Source organism: Hippoglossus stenolepis, chromosome 13 (assembly GCF_022539355.2).
Source record: "Hippoglossus stenolepis isolate QCI-W04-F060 chromosome 13, HSTE1.2, whole genome shotgun sequence".
Classification (NCBI taxonomy): Eukaryota; Metazoa; Chordata; class Actinopteri; order Pleuronectiformes; family Pleuronectidae; genus Hippoglossus; species Hippoglossus stenolepis.
The window spans coordinates 6569822-6586418 of record NC_061495.1 but is presented as its reverse complement, the minus strand read 5'-3'; the positions used below and the strand labels follow the sequence as shown (position 1 = coordinate 6586418).

Here is a 16597-nt window from a genome sequence, read left to right as displayed (position 1 = left end):
TTTGCTGTTGAGAGTCTCCAGGCAGATGTGCACACACTTGCACAGACATTTGCAGGTTTAACTGCCACTAATGAGCATAATTGCTCTCACCTAAAATAATCATGCAGCCCTCTCGAGACTCCATTTTCAGATGAGCCAGATACAACATAGAAACGAGATGATTACCAGGCAACAGGCAAAATAAAAGTGGAGAAACTTTTTTCGAAGCAAGCAAGAAAAGAAAAGAGCATGAGACCCAATTGGCTTTCTCCCCTCGTCTCAGGGCAGGAAGTTTGCCAGACAAGGCCTCCATGCACAATCAGTATATCAGACTCCCTCCTCCTCCTCCTCCCCCCCCTCCATTACTCGTCTTTCGCATCCTTTACCTCCTCCGTTTCCCCTCTGTCCCTCTTTTTCAGACATCTATCTTATCCTGATTCACTTCCTCTCTGCTCACCTCCTCTCCCTCCTCCTCCATCTCTCCACTTATTTTATCTTGCGCCTGCCCCATCTCCTCCTCCTCCTCCTCCTCCTCCTCCTCCTCCTCCTCCTCCTCCTCCTCCTCCTCCTCCTCCCCCTTCTCCTGCTCCTCCATATCAGCCCTTTTACACCTTGGGAGGGAGTTGGTTAAACAAACTTTTTCACAAATAAAAGAAGTGGTCTTGTAACACATTGAAGAAGGTGCAGAGAAAAATTTATAGGAAATATGTTGCAACTGTCATTTTGTAATCATATAGATTTAAACGTAAGGAGCAAGATGTGATTCACTGTATATTTCTGCGTCATCTTTATTTTTATTAATCATTACGATAACTATATTGTAATGTTAATCTTACTTCCAGGCACACATGTAAAGTAAAGCCGCCTGTAGTTTCAGTCCAGCATGATGTCAGTGAGAGGGTGAGAGCCTCTTTCTGGACCTATAGATGCAGTCATGTTTCATTTCTGAGGCCTGATGAATCACAGCCAGGAATAACAAACCAAAGTCTCCTCCGCTGTGTTGTCATTAGAGGGGGTTTTCAAACGGACTCGAGCCCGTATGAAAAACCAATGTTTTCACCGACTTGAGTTCACGCAGAGTCGATCTGGAGCTTTGGCAGTCATGGGGTTTTCATGTGATAGCAGCGTGGGTTTCCCTCAGGAACTCTGGATAGGTTGGTTTAAAGAAAAATAAATATGAAGTAAGAGCCTTTTAGATCTTTGTTTCCATCTGTTCATCACTTGTTCTCCTCATGGCCTTCGAGGTGTGGTTTTAGTATCGCTCCCTCTCTGCCTTCATGTCCAAGCAGCTGACTCTTCTATCCACTTCACCCTGCCGCTCTCACGCTCTGTCATTTAACCGTACCGCACTGAAGGCAGCATCCCGCATGTGTGTGTGTGTGTGTGTGTGTGTGTGTGTGCGAGCGTGTGAGTGTGCATGTTTGTGTGTGTCTAATGTGTTCCTCCCAGAGGGAAGGGAGGTGCAACGTTTTTGAGGGAGATAGGATGCTTAACCAACTGAAATGCATGCAAAGATACAAGCACACACACAAACAAACAAAAAGAAAACTCAGCAGTTGAAAAATGTCCTGTCGACAGTAATTTTATTTATTTAACTTGTAAAGTATGTGCACTGTACATATTGCAGATTCACCACAATAATAATCACAGGCTGAAACAGATGCAAGAAGAAGAAGGTATTAAAGTAATAATTGATTGCTTCGTAATGAAGATTTAATATTAGCTCCATTGATACTACAGGTATTTGGATGAATTATTATTAAAGTCATGCCAGGTAGATTCACATTTGACTCTACATTCAATTATAGTTGTTGATCAAGCTGAACTGAACTAATGGCTGCAGCTACAAAAGTGAGTTCAAAGTGGATCAAACGTCTTAAACAGTGAGAAGTTGCAGACGGGATGTATGGACATAAATAAAAGAGCAGATAAGAAGACAGGCAGACAGTTAGACATACGAGGTTTTCTCCCTCATTTGACCTCTTTGAGCGAATGGCAGCTGTTTTTCAATGAGCTCATAATGGTGGAAGCCCGGTATTTGTCATGTCTGCCTGCATATATGTGTGTGTGTGTGTGTGTTTGTGTGTGTGTGTGTGTAGACCTACCAGAGTGGATTTCTGGGCGGTGAGTCACATAAAGTGGAGATTGCAGAGTCAGGCAGAAGCATATCCCTGTGTCCCTGAGCAAAAAAACTCCTCCAACCTATACAAACACACACACACACACACACACACACACACACACACACACACACACACACACACACACACACACACACACACACACACACACAGACTCAGGCCTTTATTTCAATGACTGTGATCCATTGCCAAACAAAAAGGCCCCAAAACTAAAAAAAGTACATAATCATACCGAGTAGTACAATCGACATCATCATTATCATAAATGACCCAAAGATAGGTTTTAGCTAACAGATTTTCATAAAAAATTAAACGTCTCTTAAATCCATTTGTATCGTGCAAGTTGATCTTACTTATAAGAAGGAAAATGGCAACAAATTGAAAAAATCTGTTTAGTAGTTTTTGCTTAAGCCTGCTTACAAACAAACAAACACCAATGAAATCACTGATAAACTCCATCAAACTGCAAACTCTCATAGATATCACTCCCCCAGAGGTGCCTGACTTTTCCAGAGAAAGATCCATTAATTATTCCCTGGGATATCAGTGAAAATTTAGAAAGAAAAACAAATCGTGGATCCGCATATATTCGGATTCACAGCAAAATTGAATTGGTTCTTCCCTCACCGATCCTGGATCCTTCCACCAAGTTCCGTGGTCTTCTGTCCAGCAGTTTCTGTGTAATCCTGCTCACATATAAACAACCACCAATAAAAACACAACCTCCTGAGCAGATGTAAAAATCTAGGGATCTGATTGGTTTGAGAAGGGCTCAAGTTTATTGGTAGAAACCTTGTTTTTCCCAGACCCCTATCCATTCAATCGAGGCACACAAGTCCAGTTTAATAAGTATTATACATGTTTAAGGCAAAAACAAGTACATTATCCATATTATATCTGTTGAATGAACTGGATGGTGAGAAATAAGTATATAACACAAATCTAACATGAGCGAGGAACTTTTTACAGTGTATAGCAAGACTCAGACGAAATGATGACTGTATAGAAAGATGATCAGACCTTTGATCAGACGTCTGGACTGATGTTTGGCAGCTTCGAGCAGACTGCCGGAGCATCACGGTTAACCGAAGATATAAATCAAGTTGAGTCTCTGACTTCACCGCAGTGATTCAGCTGATAACAGAGCCTCTGTTGCCAGGAAACAGTCTGTAGCAAAACTGCATTGAAAAACTAAAGGCCTCTAAACACTATAGACAATGAAGTGTCTGTTGTCTTTGACAAAATTAGCCTTTAGCTGGTCTCACAACTTATTTCATAAGTTGGTGAGCCACACTTGTGCGTTTTGTGACACGTTCCTCTGTACTTCAGTTTATTTTGAGTCAATCCCACAATTTCTACTTAGGGTGTAGTACCTTCTCACTAGAGAACCAAATGTGTATTAATCCACCACCTATAGTTTGAGTAATATTTCCTTTGAATAAAACATTACTGCTCAACTGTTTAAGGAAAGAATACTTTTGTATTTGTGGTTTAACAAATTAGCAAGGAGGGTACAGAAGTTACAAAGTCAATACATTGACATATTTCCGTAGTTATTATACATCATCATGTTGCACATTCCAAAAGTTAGTTTCCTTGGGGGACTTCGGTGAAGTGTGACAAAAATTGCAGGTTCAGTCTGAAACCAATTGTTACCAGCTGCAGCAGCGAGGTTGGTCTTATTTTCACCCTGTGTGTGTCTGTATATGTGTGTCGTCATGGCAAAGTGTGACCCTTTGGACGCCTCCTGTAGTGGAAACTACCACAGAGGTGGACTGGAGAACTTTGGCAGGTGATAATGTGTCTGTGGACAGATGTTGTCGATGTGGCAGGGTCACAACTGTGAAAGACACGGTCACCAAACTTTACCGGTGTTGAAGGTCGAGTTTGAAGAGCTGCTCTGACCCATAAGTATTGAAAACACGTGTAATAATTTAATAACCATTAAGTACTTATGTAGTTAACAATACAAATAACAATAACTTTATTTGTATAGCACTTATCTAAACAAGGTTACAAAGTTCTACACGATATAAAGTTAATTAAAGTAAATGAATCAGACCATTGTACCGATTCTGGGGCTGCATACTTTACTGCCCTTTTCAGACGTGTTCTATTTAGGTGAAGTCATTTGTCTAAGCCACATTTGAATGTGCGTTCGAAGGGACACGGCTCACTGTGACACAAGTCGTTCTCCGGATGCAGCGTCTGAAGGATACAGCCCCTGAACTGAGAAACAGCCATGTAGTAATGATTGGTCATGGGTCAGGAGGTCACCATGGCGACAGACGTCTGGGCTGCTATGATCCCATCGCAAGATGGTCAATCTTTACTGTACTTCACTCTGTTATTCAGGTTCATTAAACTTATGTAATTCAATACATCATAATTGGAAAAAAATACATGAATGGCAACTCAGTTAATGGAAGGGACATAAAATATGATGTCACTTCTCCTGTGGTAGATAGAATCATGGAGTCAGAATTAGGTTCATGTGAGAAACGGTTTCTATTTCTTAGATGGGACACTCGCTGCTTCGATTGACCTCCCAGCTGTACTTACATTCCTATGTGGGATTACACACACACACACACACACACACACACACACACACACACACACACACACACACACACACACACACACACACGTTTTAGTGATGTATTAAACACTGTCCTGTTCATGCTGTGCACTGTTTGTACAGCATGTGCTTCTATGTCTCCCTATTTGTTTGTCTCTATCCATCAGTGTCTCAGTAAAGAGAAGCAGAGCCACTCTTCCATCTGCACCATCATTACATGACATCACACAGCGTCACAGTGTGTGTTGCAACAGGAGGAGGTTCTGCTCTTTCTTTTGTCAGCAGTGCGAGTTCGACGGACTGATCCAGCCTCTGATTCATGTCAGAGGAATCGGGAACATGAGTGGGTCTGAGCTGCCTGACTGCTCTGTGGTTAAGACTCCATGTCAGGTAGAATGAGTGCACATCAGACGAGTGTTGACAGAGGAACCCAGCCAGGTGATCAAAATGGGCGATGATTCACTGTCTGACTTAGGAAGGCAGAGAGAGGGGGCGGGGAGACTGAGATGACTGTAAAAATCTGTGTAACTGCTCTTATAACTTTCTTTTACCCATTTATCTTTTATGAATTACATTCCCAAATAACAAGATCATCCGATTTAACCTCATCAACACAGCGAATCCGAACTCTTCGTCGGGAGATTTTAGCAGCATTTATTTTTGGTGAAGCTTTCAAGAGAGCAGCTACAGCAATAAATCAAAAAATGTATGTGTGCAGTCATTTATTTACATACTATCATGTTTTTAGCTGCAACAAGACCAACTAACTCCAATCACTTTTCTATTAACAGAAAAGCAAGTCAAGTTTATTTGTATAGCACATTTCAACAAGGCAGTTCAAAGTGCTTTACATAAAATAATGTATAAATATCAATATCATGACAAATTGTAAAAGCAACATAAGACAAAAAAGAAGCATTACAAAATTCATTGGAAAAAGTCAAATCGAGAATAAAAAAAATACATAAAATAAGAAATAAAAAAGAGTGAAAGTAACAGTGCAGTGGAAGTAATGAGTCATTATTTGATTAAATGGTTCGTAATGTAGCAGGAGATCAGAAATATATTTTGGCTCTAAATAGTTTAGTGCTATATAAACAAACAGCAGTAATTTGAAGTAAGTGCTTTGACAGACAGGGAGTGACTGGTTAGTGAGGACTCAAGCAGCAGTATGTGGAATCAACAGTAACAGTTGATTTAGTGATGGGGATCATTCAGGATATATAGGGAGATGAACACATCCACACATGTGGAAGTGAGTTCTTAGCAGGTTAGCGGGTGGGGCGCAGCCTCAACAGCTGTGAGACGACTCCAACATCCCAAACCACATCAGTGACGGCTGCAGCCCACTCACACACACACACACACACACACACACACACACACACACACACACACACACACACACACACACACACACACACACACACATCTGCACATACACACAGCTGCATCTGGATACGCCTCAGCTCTCATATTAATGCAGATCACTAGTTCTCACAAACTTATCGTCTTATCAAAACACATTGTACCTACAAAGTAATGTTGTCAGATGCAGTGAGCTGCAGAACCAATAGTCTACAGTTATAGGAGCAACAATACACAGACAAAAACTGGGGGGGAAAAGTACTTCTCTCCTTTAATCATGTTCAGTTTGAGGGGGAATGAATCAGGATATTTTAGGAACATTAGTGGATTTGTGTAATTACTGATGCACCACTGATGACCACAGACATGCTGGGGAACACACCCTGCCCTGCCCAAGGGCTCGCTCCAGCCATCTGTGCTGTGTGTATGTGTTGAATGTACATGTGTATATATGTGTAGTGTGTGTCTGTGTGTGTGTGTAGAAGGAACAACATACTGCTCATGACTGTGTTATCAGTGAAACACTCCATCTTTATTTCCTAGTGTGCATTAAGTATTTTGACTGATTGAACAGTGTTGATTGACATGATAGAAATCTTTCACTCTAATTCGTTTTGAAAGAGCACTCGCTCACCGTTTGAGTTAATAAGCAAATAACACTGGACATGCACAGAGTGTCTGAGAGTTATTTTAAACTTCAGGCTTTGCTTTAAATAAGAAATTAAATGAAATCTTGTCGATCGATCTAGTTTTTCTCTGCTCCGGAACATTAGTACCCAGGTTGATTTAAACATGACTTAACTGCCATAACTTAACAAGAAAAAAAAAACATTGATTTATATTGTTTTATAATTCATTCTGCCTCATTATGCATTGTCATGCACAGTGTAAAACCTAACCCTTCTTTCTTGTTTACGCAATATAACAGTTGCAGTTGGTGGGTTTTAGTTTAAAGCTCCATAAGAGCTGCCTTTCCTGAGCAGACTCTTGACTTCTGACCCTCTGCTGGGAGTCACACAGGTCAGAACACCACACTCTGGTTTATTTATTCAGTTCTCTAAACATCCGCTGCACATCGTACTCTGTGTGTGTGTGTGTGTGTGTGTGTGTGTGTCTTTTGATGTTTTTGTGCATGGGTGTAACACCGTTGTCATTTATGTCTTATCATAAATGACTCTGAGATAAACGGTGCTTTTACAGGGGTTAAAACTTGTAAATACCCCGCCCACCGCCCAGTGTCAGCTGGGATTGGCTCCAGTTCCCCCGTGACCCTCAGAGGATGAGCATTATAGATAATAGATTGATGGATGGACTTGTTAATCCTTATTGTCTGGTTCAGTAAAACTAAAACTGGAAAAGGTGCTTTTATAAGCTGCCATTTCTGGGTTTAAAATAATCCCATTCAGTCATAAGTATCCCTTTACAAACCAAAGGAACAGGAGTGTATCATCTTTCAAGTCTATTGTTATTTTATTTTTATGACAACTGTGATTCTATTGTTGGACAAAACCAAAGTGACACAGTCTGTCATCCCCAGCCGTTACCTTGGAAAATGAACAGCTTCTCCCTGAACACAGCACGAGTTTCTCCAGCCACGCTGACATCTCTGAGGCTGCAGGCGCACCGTAACGCTCATAGTGACAACAGCACTTTGATGTTTAGCAAAGTTTTATCATCTTGATTTACAAAGTATAGATAAGGCTGATGGAAGGGGTGTTCGTTTCTCAAATATTTGGTCATAAACCAAAGTTTCAGACAAAATTTTATTCTGACCTGATGGAGGAAAAGATACGAAAAGAATAAAAACAACAACCTCTCCAACAGATGTCATTATGATTAATCAATTCAAGACACATTTTAATCTGAAACAAAAATGTCAACAGGCTTGTAACAGTAGCGGGAAAGTCGGGGGATGACCCTGAATATTTGTGCAGATTAATGTAATGTTTTTACCAAAGTTAACATCCCAGAAGCCAGCATCACTCAGTGTATGATGAGATTCCCGTGCGTTAATGGAATACACAGCCTAAAAGACAAATAATTCTAACTGTGTTTAGTCTCTGGAATGATTAGTATAAATAAGTATAAGTTCACTTTTACACATCTTTCCAGTCCAGTCAGGGGGATTCATGCTTTCGGTTCCTCTGCAGTTCATCACCACAAGCTGTGACATTTATCTGCATGAACCATTTGTCACTGTGGCAAAGTGCTTCATATGTGGACAGGCCCTGACCTCATGAGTCATGAGTCCCTGTAATAAACTACCTCAGCACCAGTGTTTATTAGTCTTTGGACACACAGGAGACACCAAAGAGACATGTGGGGGAAAGCATGTGAAGGAAGACGGCAGAGAGAGAAATGCACACAAATTGGTGAACGTTACAAAACAATAGCGTCTAAAGTTCTTCTTCTTTTATCATAGAATCTAATTTGATATAGTTTACCGAGAATCAATCAAGACAGATGATTCTCATCAAATTCCTACTTATTTTCAATTTCTTCCTTGTTTTGTATAATGTATCTTTGTTTAAACAAATGAACAAACAAACTGCTAAATCTGATTTAATTAGCTTTTTAAAATGCTGGTGGACTGATTCTGTTACGGCTGGTCTGAACTGAGGTGTTTCCCTCTTTTTCCAGTCTTTGAGTTAACTGTTTCCTTGCTGTAGTTTTGTATTTAGAGGACAGATACAGTATTAGAGTGGTATCGTCTGATCCTACTGTTGACAAGAAAGAAAATAGTCTATAGTCCCAGGCAACTATCTATCCCATCAGAAATCTCTGTCTGTCTGTAAATGACTCACATATGTCCAGAACCATTCATCATATCAGCTTCACTTGGACATGTGTATCGTTAAGGGACCAAAGTGCAGCGTTAAATATGTTCAATATTGATAGATTTTGAATAAACAGGCGCGCTGTAGCCGTGGCGACTGGGACTGGCACAACAACAACAACAACAACTGGTTCTCAACCAGCATCACCACAGGCCAAGCACAGCGCCCATTCCAAACACGCAGGTTTAGAATGGGCGCTGAACTACTTCCTTTAAATCTAGTAAAAATAAAGTAGTATGATTTAGTTCCTAATGAAGCACACGTAAAAAAGCCAAAGATCGAAAGAAGGTACAGGGAAAGTAGAATAGCTGTTTCCTGGGAGGTATATGGAGAGAGTCTGAAGATTTAAGTGGACATTAATAACCAGAATGTGACAGTAAATACTTGTCTTTTCTCTCTTTTTTTTATCCCCTTAAATCATTCCTTTCTCTCATCTGTCACATTTTAGTCCAATAAATATTAATACTTCCTCGTCTCATTTACTCTCTTTGGGACGATATTTCAGTGAAATTCTGGAGAATGATGTCAGCATTGCACGATCCAAAATGCACATGCACTCACACACACACACACACACACACAGTGGTGTAATGAGAAAAAGGTGCAAGCAGCACAATGCCTTTCAGGGCTGCCAGACGATTGGCCCGCTCCTCGTACCCGCTCCCCTCCCCCAACGTCCCCCATTCTTTTAGGTCCACATCTGTTTCCCAAACTGGGGAAGGGGCCTTAGAGAGAACAATATCTGGGTCAGAGTAAACTCTCTCTTTCTGCGTGCATATGTGCGCACCAGCATGAATGTGTGTGTGTGTGTGTGTGTGTGTGTGTGTGTGTGTGTGTGTGTGTGTGTGTGTGTGTGTGTGTGTGTGTGTGTGTGTGTGTGTGTGTGTGAACGACATACCACAGGGATCGACTGGATGAAAACGGTCTCACACTCTCTGAACCCGCAGATGCAGTGGCCCAGATGGGTGTGTGTCCATCAGCGTGTCTACGGTTCAGCCCTGACTTGATTCAGAAATTGGATTTGAACCAAAGCCAGGATGAGACAGTATCATCTGCGACCTCTGCACAGAAAGTGAAGTTTTACCAATAACTGAATTACCAACAATGTGCACCACATTCTAATGTTCAATTATATTCTCCTGAAATCCTGAAGCACTGCGACTGACACTCTACATACTGCATTTCAAGCTTTATCCCTCTCTTCAGTCTTTAAAGAGCAAATATTTCCCTTTGAATATTTTGGGCAGAAGTATGAGTTTAATAGAGGAAAAATGTTTTACCCATCTGTGAGACAGAAGTTTCACTATGTTTTTTCTTCCAGTTCAGAGTTTAATCCACTGGAACATTAGTATATGCTGCCACCTTTGGGACAAAACTGTCAAGACAGTTTCAAATGAAGCCAAACACAAATAATGACACTGACTGAGAAATGTACTTTATTTGTGACAAGATGAAGAAGAAACCACCAAAGTATTACAGAAATATAGCATACAGTTCATCAGTATCATTAGTTAACATCAGTTGTGTTTGATGGATTGTCTCATATTTAATAAAACAGTAAATACCTATTTGTAGAGGATTTCTTAACTTTTTAAAATGAAATAAAAAAAGAACAAATAAGCACAAAACCAGTATTTTTACATTTTACATTGTTTAATTAATTACTTCTCTAAGGGACACCTGCATTTTTCCATGTGAACAAGTGTTAGTGAAAGAGAAATACTGTGACACAGAGAATTATATACAAAGTACAAAACAACACATCTAAATATAACCTTAAAAACTATAAGGTGTAAATGAAAAAGTGCAACTTACCAATATGCAGTGTAAATAAATTCCAACCAACATATCAAAGAGCAGATATTGATTTGCATTTAGAAATAAATGCATGCAGGTATGTGTCAGATGATTTATTTTTGTGCAGCATTTCTCAACATTTTAAATATTTTTTCTTTACCCTCTGTCTCTCAGCTGTTACATCATCTTCTTTTTGTCTCTGTCTCTCAGCCTCATTTCTTGGGATATTTCTCTTTGGCCAGTCTGACAAACTCCTCAGCACTGTCCAGTGACACCAGGCAGTCCTACAGACAGATAATAAAAAGGATAATAACTTTATTTGTGTAGCACCTTTCAAAACAAAGATACAAAGTGCTTTACAATAAAACAAATGACGCGAGTAATACAATCCAAAACATAAAAAGATAAAACACTATAAATTGTTTCAACCGTACCAATAATTAAGAAAATACAATAAAATGACAGCGAGTCATCCTGCTGGATCTCAGGCAATGATCAGGCTCATAGGAGGTAATCAGATCACAGATGTAGGAGCCTGATCGATCAAGGCTTTTAAAAACAAGCAGTAAAATCTATTCTAAACTCACAGGCTTAGTGAAGGGCAGAGTGGATTGATGTAATGTGGAGATGGAGGCAATATGCAGGAAAAGAAGGTGAGATGCAGGTACAGACATTGAGGGGAGATAAAGAACAGGAAGATAAAGGATTAAAATAAGAGGCGACAGACTTACACCAGTAAAGAGAGGAGGAAATGAAGGACAAAGAAGATGAGGACGGGAGAACATCACTGTTGTTTTAACATATATTGTGACATGTGTGTGTGTGTGTGTGTGCTCTTGTACAGCTACCTTTGTGAGGACCAGTTTGAATCTACAACCTACGAAGTGAGGACATTTTGGGAAAGTGAGGACCTTTTAGCCGGTCCCCCACTTTGTGGATAAGACTTGGTTTTAGGGTTAGGGTTAGAATTAGGTTTAGTTTAGGTTAAGGGTTAGGGTCAGGCATTAAGTTTGGATGGTTAGGGTTATGGTAAGGGTATAGGGAATGCATAAGGCCAATTGGTGTCCTCACTAAGATAGAAGTACAAACATGTGTGTGTGTGTGTGTGTGTGTGTGTGTGTGTGTGTGTGTGTGTGTGTGTGTGTGTGTGTGTGTGTGTGTGTGTGTGTGTGTGTACCATGACACAGAGGTATTTGTTCTGGGGCCCCGTCCCTGGAGGGAACAGAGAGGTGTGGTCGAGCAGCTGTTCCAACAGTTCCGTGGTTCTGTTGTGATGCTCCTGATCTCGACTGAACCTCCGTTTGTCCACGCACAGCAGGGAGTCCACCTCACACTGATAACCTGCAGGGATGGAGAGTCACATGACCAGATCCGGGGGGGGTTTACAGAGAGATGAGATGAGAAACGGACGAGAGTTGAGTGAACTGAATGAAGCGGAGATGAAGATGTGGCAGCTCACCTAGCTGCACTAGGATTTTCTTCCATCGAGATCGTACTTCTCGTTTTGCGTAGCGCAAAGTGTGTATGTCATAATTCAGCTTCTCCCATTCCTACAGGTAAACACATGAATATAGAAATATCATATACAAGTAGTGGATAAAGCAGTGGGGGCTTGTTTGGGGAAGGATGAAGAGTGAATAGTCAATAACCATGCAACCACCTTGATCGCCCCTTGGTGGCTGGCTACAGTATACATTGTAAACTCATCCATGTTATTGGATGGGACCAAACTTAAAAGTCAAAATACACTTCTAATATTTTTTTTTTCCTGATGGTTTCTATCATTTTATTTAGTTGCTATCACTTATATCTTGATGCATGTTTTAGTGCTTACGTTTCCTGGTAAGTTTGAATATAACCAGATGGCAGCACCCGTATCTGGAATATTTTACCTTCATTTTTGTTAAACAGATGGAAGCGTCTTGTCATCCATCTCTATTTACAGTCAATGCACATAAGACATGTTAGCCTTTGAGGCAGGACGTTGCTTTAAAGCCCACACGTGTTTTAACTTATCATGTCTGATTAGACCTCTCCTGAGGACGCTGCTCAAACTTTGCTTCATTAAAATCTCATTGACCCTCATAATAGATCAACCTGAGCAACACCCTGATGAGCTAGCATAAGTGAAAGCAGCTGCATGTGCAGGGTCTTTAAGACTGTGTCACTTTCTTTTGTAAAAAGACATGAACTCTGGAAAAGGTCCAAAAAATTGGGTAATTTCTCGAGATTTCCATTCACATATGAACGACGCAGGGGGAAACTGTCATGTCCAACTTTGTTCACTGGGCTAGTTTTTTCCCCCTCAGTGCTTAATTGGTTTTTATTGTAACAGACCCTTTTGGCCTAATATTAAACACAGTCCCCCAACAGGCTGGACTGGTTGAGTGAATATTATCCCTGAATGCCCTGCCAGGCTGTTGGCCAACATCTCTATCAAGGGTCATTTATTAACACAATGTGCCCACTGTGTCCTGACGCCAGCCATTCTCAACGTGGAGACTGTCACATGCTCGCCATAGTCAGACTGTCTCCTCAGAGACTGAAATCAGTGATAAGAAATTTATATTGTAATATTCCCGCTTACGTGGAACTGTCTCTCCAAAACTTGTTTTATATCCAAGTCTTTCAATTTGTTAAAAAAAAAAAGTTCTCTTTCTGTCTGGAAATGGTTTGTGATGAGCTAGTTGGTTTTTCGACGCACAGAACTGATGTGAAACAGGCTGTGTCACAAACTGCACCAAGGGAGACGCATATACTGAATACACTGTGTACATGTCAGAATCAGAATCAGTTTACTGTCACTTCCAAACACATTTAGCAAACATGCAGGTGAAATGCTGTACCCCACAGATCAGACATAAAAACACATAGACATGTATTAAAGAAACATAAGAGGAGATGCATTAAAAACAGCAGAAAGCCTTTAAAAAATATATAAAGTAACTCGAATAACAATAACCAGATTTGGAATAACCAAACCGAAGATGCTGTTTACATGAACCGTGTCAAAAGAGGAGGTAAAGTTTGTATACAACATGCAGAATGACAGTCACAGACAGGGTCAGCAAAAATCCAGACAAGGTCAGGACTTATATTATTATTCATATTAATACTGAGGGACAAGTCACTAAGCATTGTGAAAATGAGGAGAGAAAAATCGTCCTTATAGATGCCATTATCCAACTCCCCTCACAAACATACACACACACACACAGTTTCTGTATGTCCTAACTTGTTGGCTAATAAGCGACGCACAGTATGTTGCTGTGTAAGAATTGCCACAGATTGAGTAAGTAAATAAAGTATGTTGCTTCTTTCTGTGTGTGTGATCGTGTGTGTGTGTGTGTGTTCATGTGTGTAGCCGTGTCATAGCCCAACCTTGGGATCACATTTCAGATTTACGGCTGGTTAATTGGGGACAGTTTGTCCAAATTGGGGACAGAAGCTGTGTAGGAAGAAGCTTATTAGGTCTTTGGTAAAGGTTAAGGTTGAGTTAAGGTTCACGTAAAAGCGTGTGTGTGTTTTTCCGAATGATGCCCGACCACAAACAGGACAAGCTCAACCACCTTTACACCTGTGGTCTCGTACTCTTTCTACATAAACCCCGATGAAAGGTTTTACTGCCACGTTAGAGCAAACCTCCTATCACACGTTTGTTATGATGACAAGGAAAAGATCTTTGCATTGAATCTAAAAACAAACAACATGGTGCATATGTTTCCCTCTTTAAACATCCAGTAAATATAAACTAAGTTACTTTGGAGTCTAGATCAAGTTAATTTACTGATGAGACTTAAAGGCTTCTTTGAGAGCAACCTGCACGTCGTCTCCTCTTATCAGATAATGTCGTTAGAGAGCTGCACTGGAACATATAAGGAAGACTGAATTAGCGTTTGACTGGATTACCGTGGTACCTCTCAGCACTAATAGAAATACAGTAAATCTTTGTCCAGATATAAATGCCAGGTCTCTAAATTGGTTAATTTCCCTAATTCTACTGATACTTATGATTATGGAATCACATGAAACTACAGCTATGTTCAAAAATAGTTGAACGTTTATAGATTGAATGTAACCGAGTCAACAAATAACATAAACTGACTGATGTCTGTAATAAATATCACATTAACTGGACTATAGATGAAGTTTTAAATTGATTTAAAAAATGTAAAAGCTTTGTATGATGTGGAGTTACATTAAAATCTGTAAAATTAGATCCTACATAAATAAAAGACAATTGCCACGACTTTCAGTGTTTGTTGCATTTCAGTATAAAAGCACACTGTTAATATAATATGTCAAACTGATACAACAAATGGTTTTCGAGTTAATGTCTATGTTCTATACTATATAATAATTGTTAAACCATCATTATAGATTTAATGCATCCAGATTCCAGTCATAATCTAAAGGGTGTAGACAATCTGATTATTATAGATAATGTGCCATTAAAAAAAGATGAAACAGTGAAAAGTGACCGGAGTCATAGTTTTATCTTTCACAATAAAACCACAGTCAGTCTCAGCAACATTCAGCTGTGGTGAATGTAAACAGTGTCATAGATTTAATTTCATTCTAAAGAGAAGAATCTCTCTTTAGGAAGGGATTATCAGTGTAAGAGGAATTGTAAATGTTTTGTTTTTGTCGTAGTAAATAACAGATATGCTGCTTTTTTGTCTATTTGTATGTGTGTGTTTCTTTTGTCCTCAGCATCAACACAACTCGTCTCACCTCTGTAGCCTTGTCAGCCTGGTCTCTCATGCTGATAAAGGCCTGTAACTCTCTGTCCGATTCTCGCCTGAGGGGAGAACCGCGGGCTCTGTTTGTGCCGGACTGTGGATCAGAGGAGCCCCTCTGGCTCTTGTTGCTCGACAGGCTCCATCTCGAAGTCTCCGGCCCAAAGAGACTCTCCTCCTCTGTGTCATTGTCACTGGACTCACTGGGCAGCAGGTCCGGCGGTCTGGGGGCTGCCCTGGTACGAATACTGAGGAGGAAGACAGAGGAAATAACTGGTGCAGAAGCAGGATATGAGAGGCAGAAGGTTTCTCTGTCATCATGGCAGGTGTTTCTCACCGCAGAATGGCATTCTTCTCCTCTCTGTTGTGTCTCAGGTAGTAGTGACAGCAGCAGATGGTGAATTTAGCCCCCATTGGTCCTTCCAAGAAGTTTTGAACAGTGGATTTATATTCTTTCCTCACAGATTTCCTCCAGAACCTTCAGGAAACCTTAATATTTCAGAGCTGACAAGTCCTCATTTACAAACGTCCCTAGTGCACAAAAAATCCAGGAGACATCCTCACTTGTTATGGCCGTCCCCCTTTTCTCCTTCTCCATGCCTATCCTGGCCTGAATGAGAGCCATCTGTCAATTACATTATCCATGTGAGTCCAAACAGGAGAACAACAACACGGAGGGATGAATGGCACATTCATTCAGCAACTCCTGATGGTGCAGAATGCTGGGGCAGTCGGAGGCGTGGCCTTCCAGCTCTGTCGCTGCTCAACTCAGGCACGGTGCACAGTTCATAAATCTGGGTTATAGACCATCATGTATTACGCACTTTGAATTCTGTTAATTGTCTGTCGCAAGAGGAGACGCATAGTGAGTGTGTGAGAATCAGAATCGGGGGTTTATTGCCAAATTGGTTTACACATAGAAGGAATTTGCTGTGTTGTGTTTGTGCAAGTAAAAAAAAAATATATATAAAATAGGAAACAGAATTGAATATTATAAATATTATAAGCATCAGGGAAGGTTGGGGAAAACCTTGTAAATAACCACTAGAGAATGGATTGTGCAAAGTACAGTTAGTCCGTTATTGGTGATGAAGATAACACAAAGAAAAAAGCAGTATATGCACTGTGCACTTTTTAATATCTCCTAAGATGGAC

At 40.4% G+C, this 16597-nt stretch overlaps 1 protein-coding gene across 1 annotated transcript; it reads right to left on the bottom strand.

Moving 5' to 3' along the window:
- Positions 1 to 10319: 10319 nt before the first annotated feature.
- Positions 10320 to 16145, bottom strand: LOC118120199 (melanoregulin). Its single transcript, XM_035174962.1, has 5 exons — positions 15780 to 16145; positions 15438 to 15690; positions 12163 to 12253; positions 11881 to 12044; positions 10320 to 10987 (listed from the first exon to the last, which is right to left on the bottom strand). Exons 1-5 carry the CDS (start codon positions 15854 to 15856, stop codon positions 10916 to 10918), a joined length of 657 nt encoding a protein of 218 aa, XP_035030853.1. The 5' UTR covers positions 15857 to 16145; the 3' UTR covers positions 10320 to 10915.
- Positions 16146 to 16597: the final 452 nt, after the last annotated feature.

Coding starts and splice junctions, on each gene's coding strand:
- LOC118120199 (XM_035174962.1), bottom strand. CDS start 15,856: ATGGGGGCTAAATTCACCATCTGCTGCTGTCACTACTACCTGAGACAC. Junction 12,254..15,437: donor AGGCTGACAAGGCTACAGAG/GTGAGACGAGTT, acceptor GTTTACCTGTAG/GAATGGGAGAAGCTGAATTA. Junction 12,045..12,162: donor GAAAATCCTAGTGCAGCTAG/GTGAGCTGCCAC, acceptor CCATCCCTGCAG/GTTATCAGTGTGAGGTGGAC.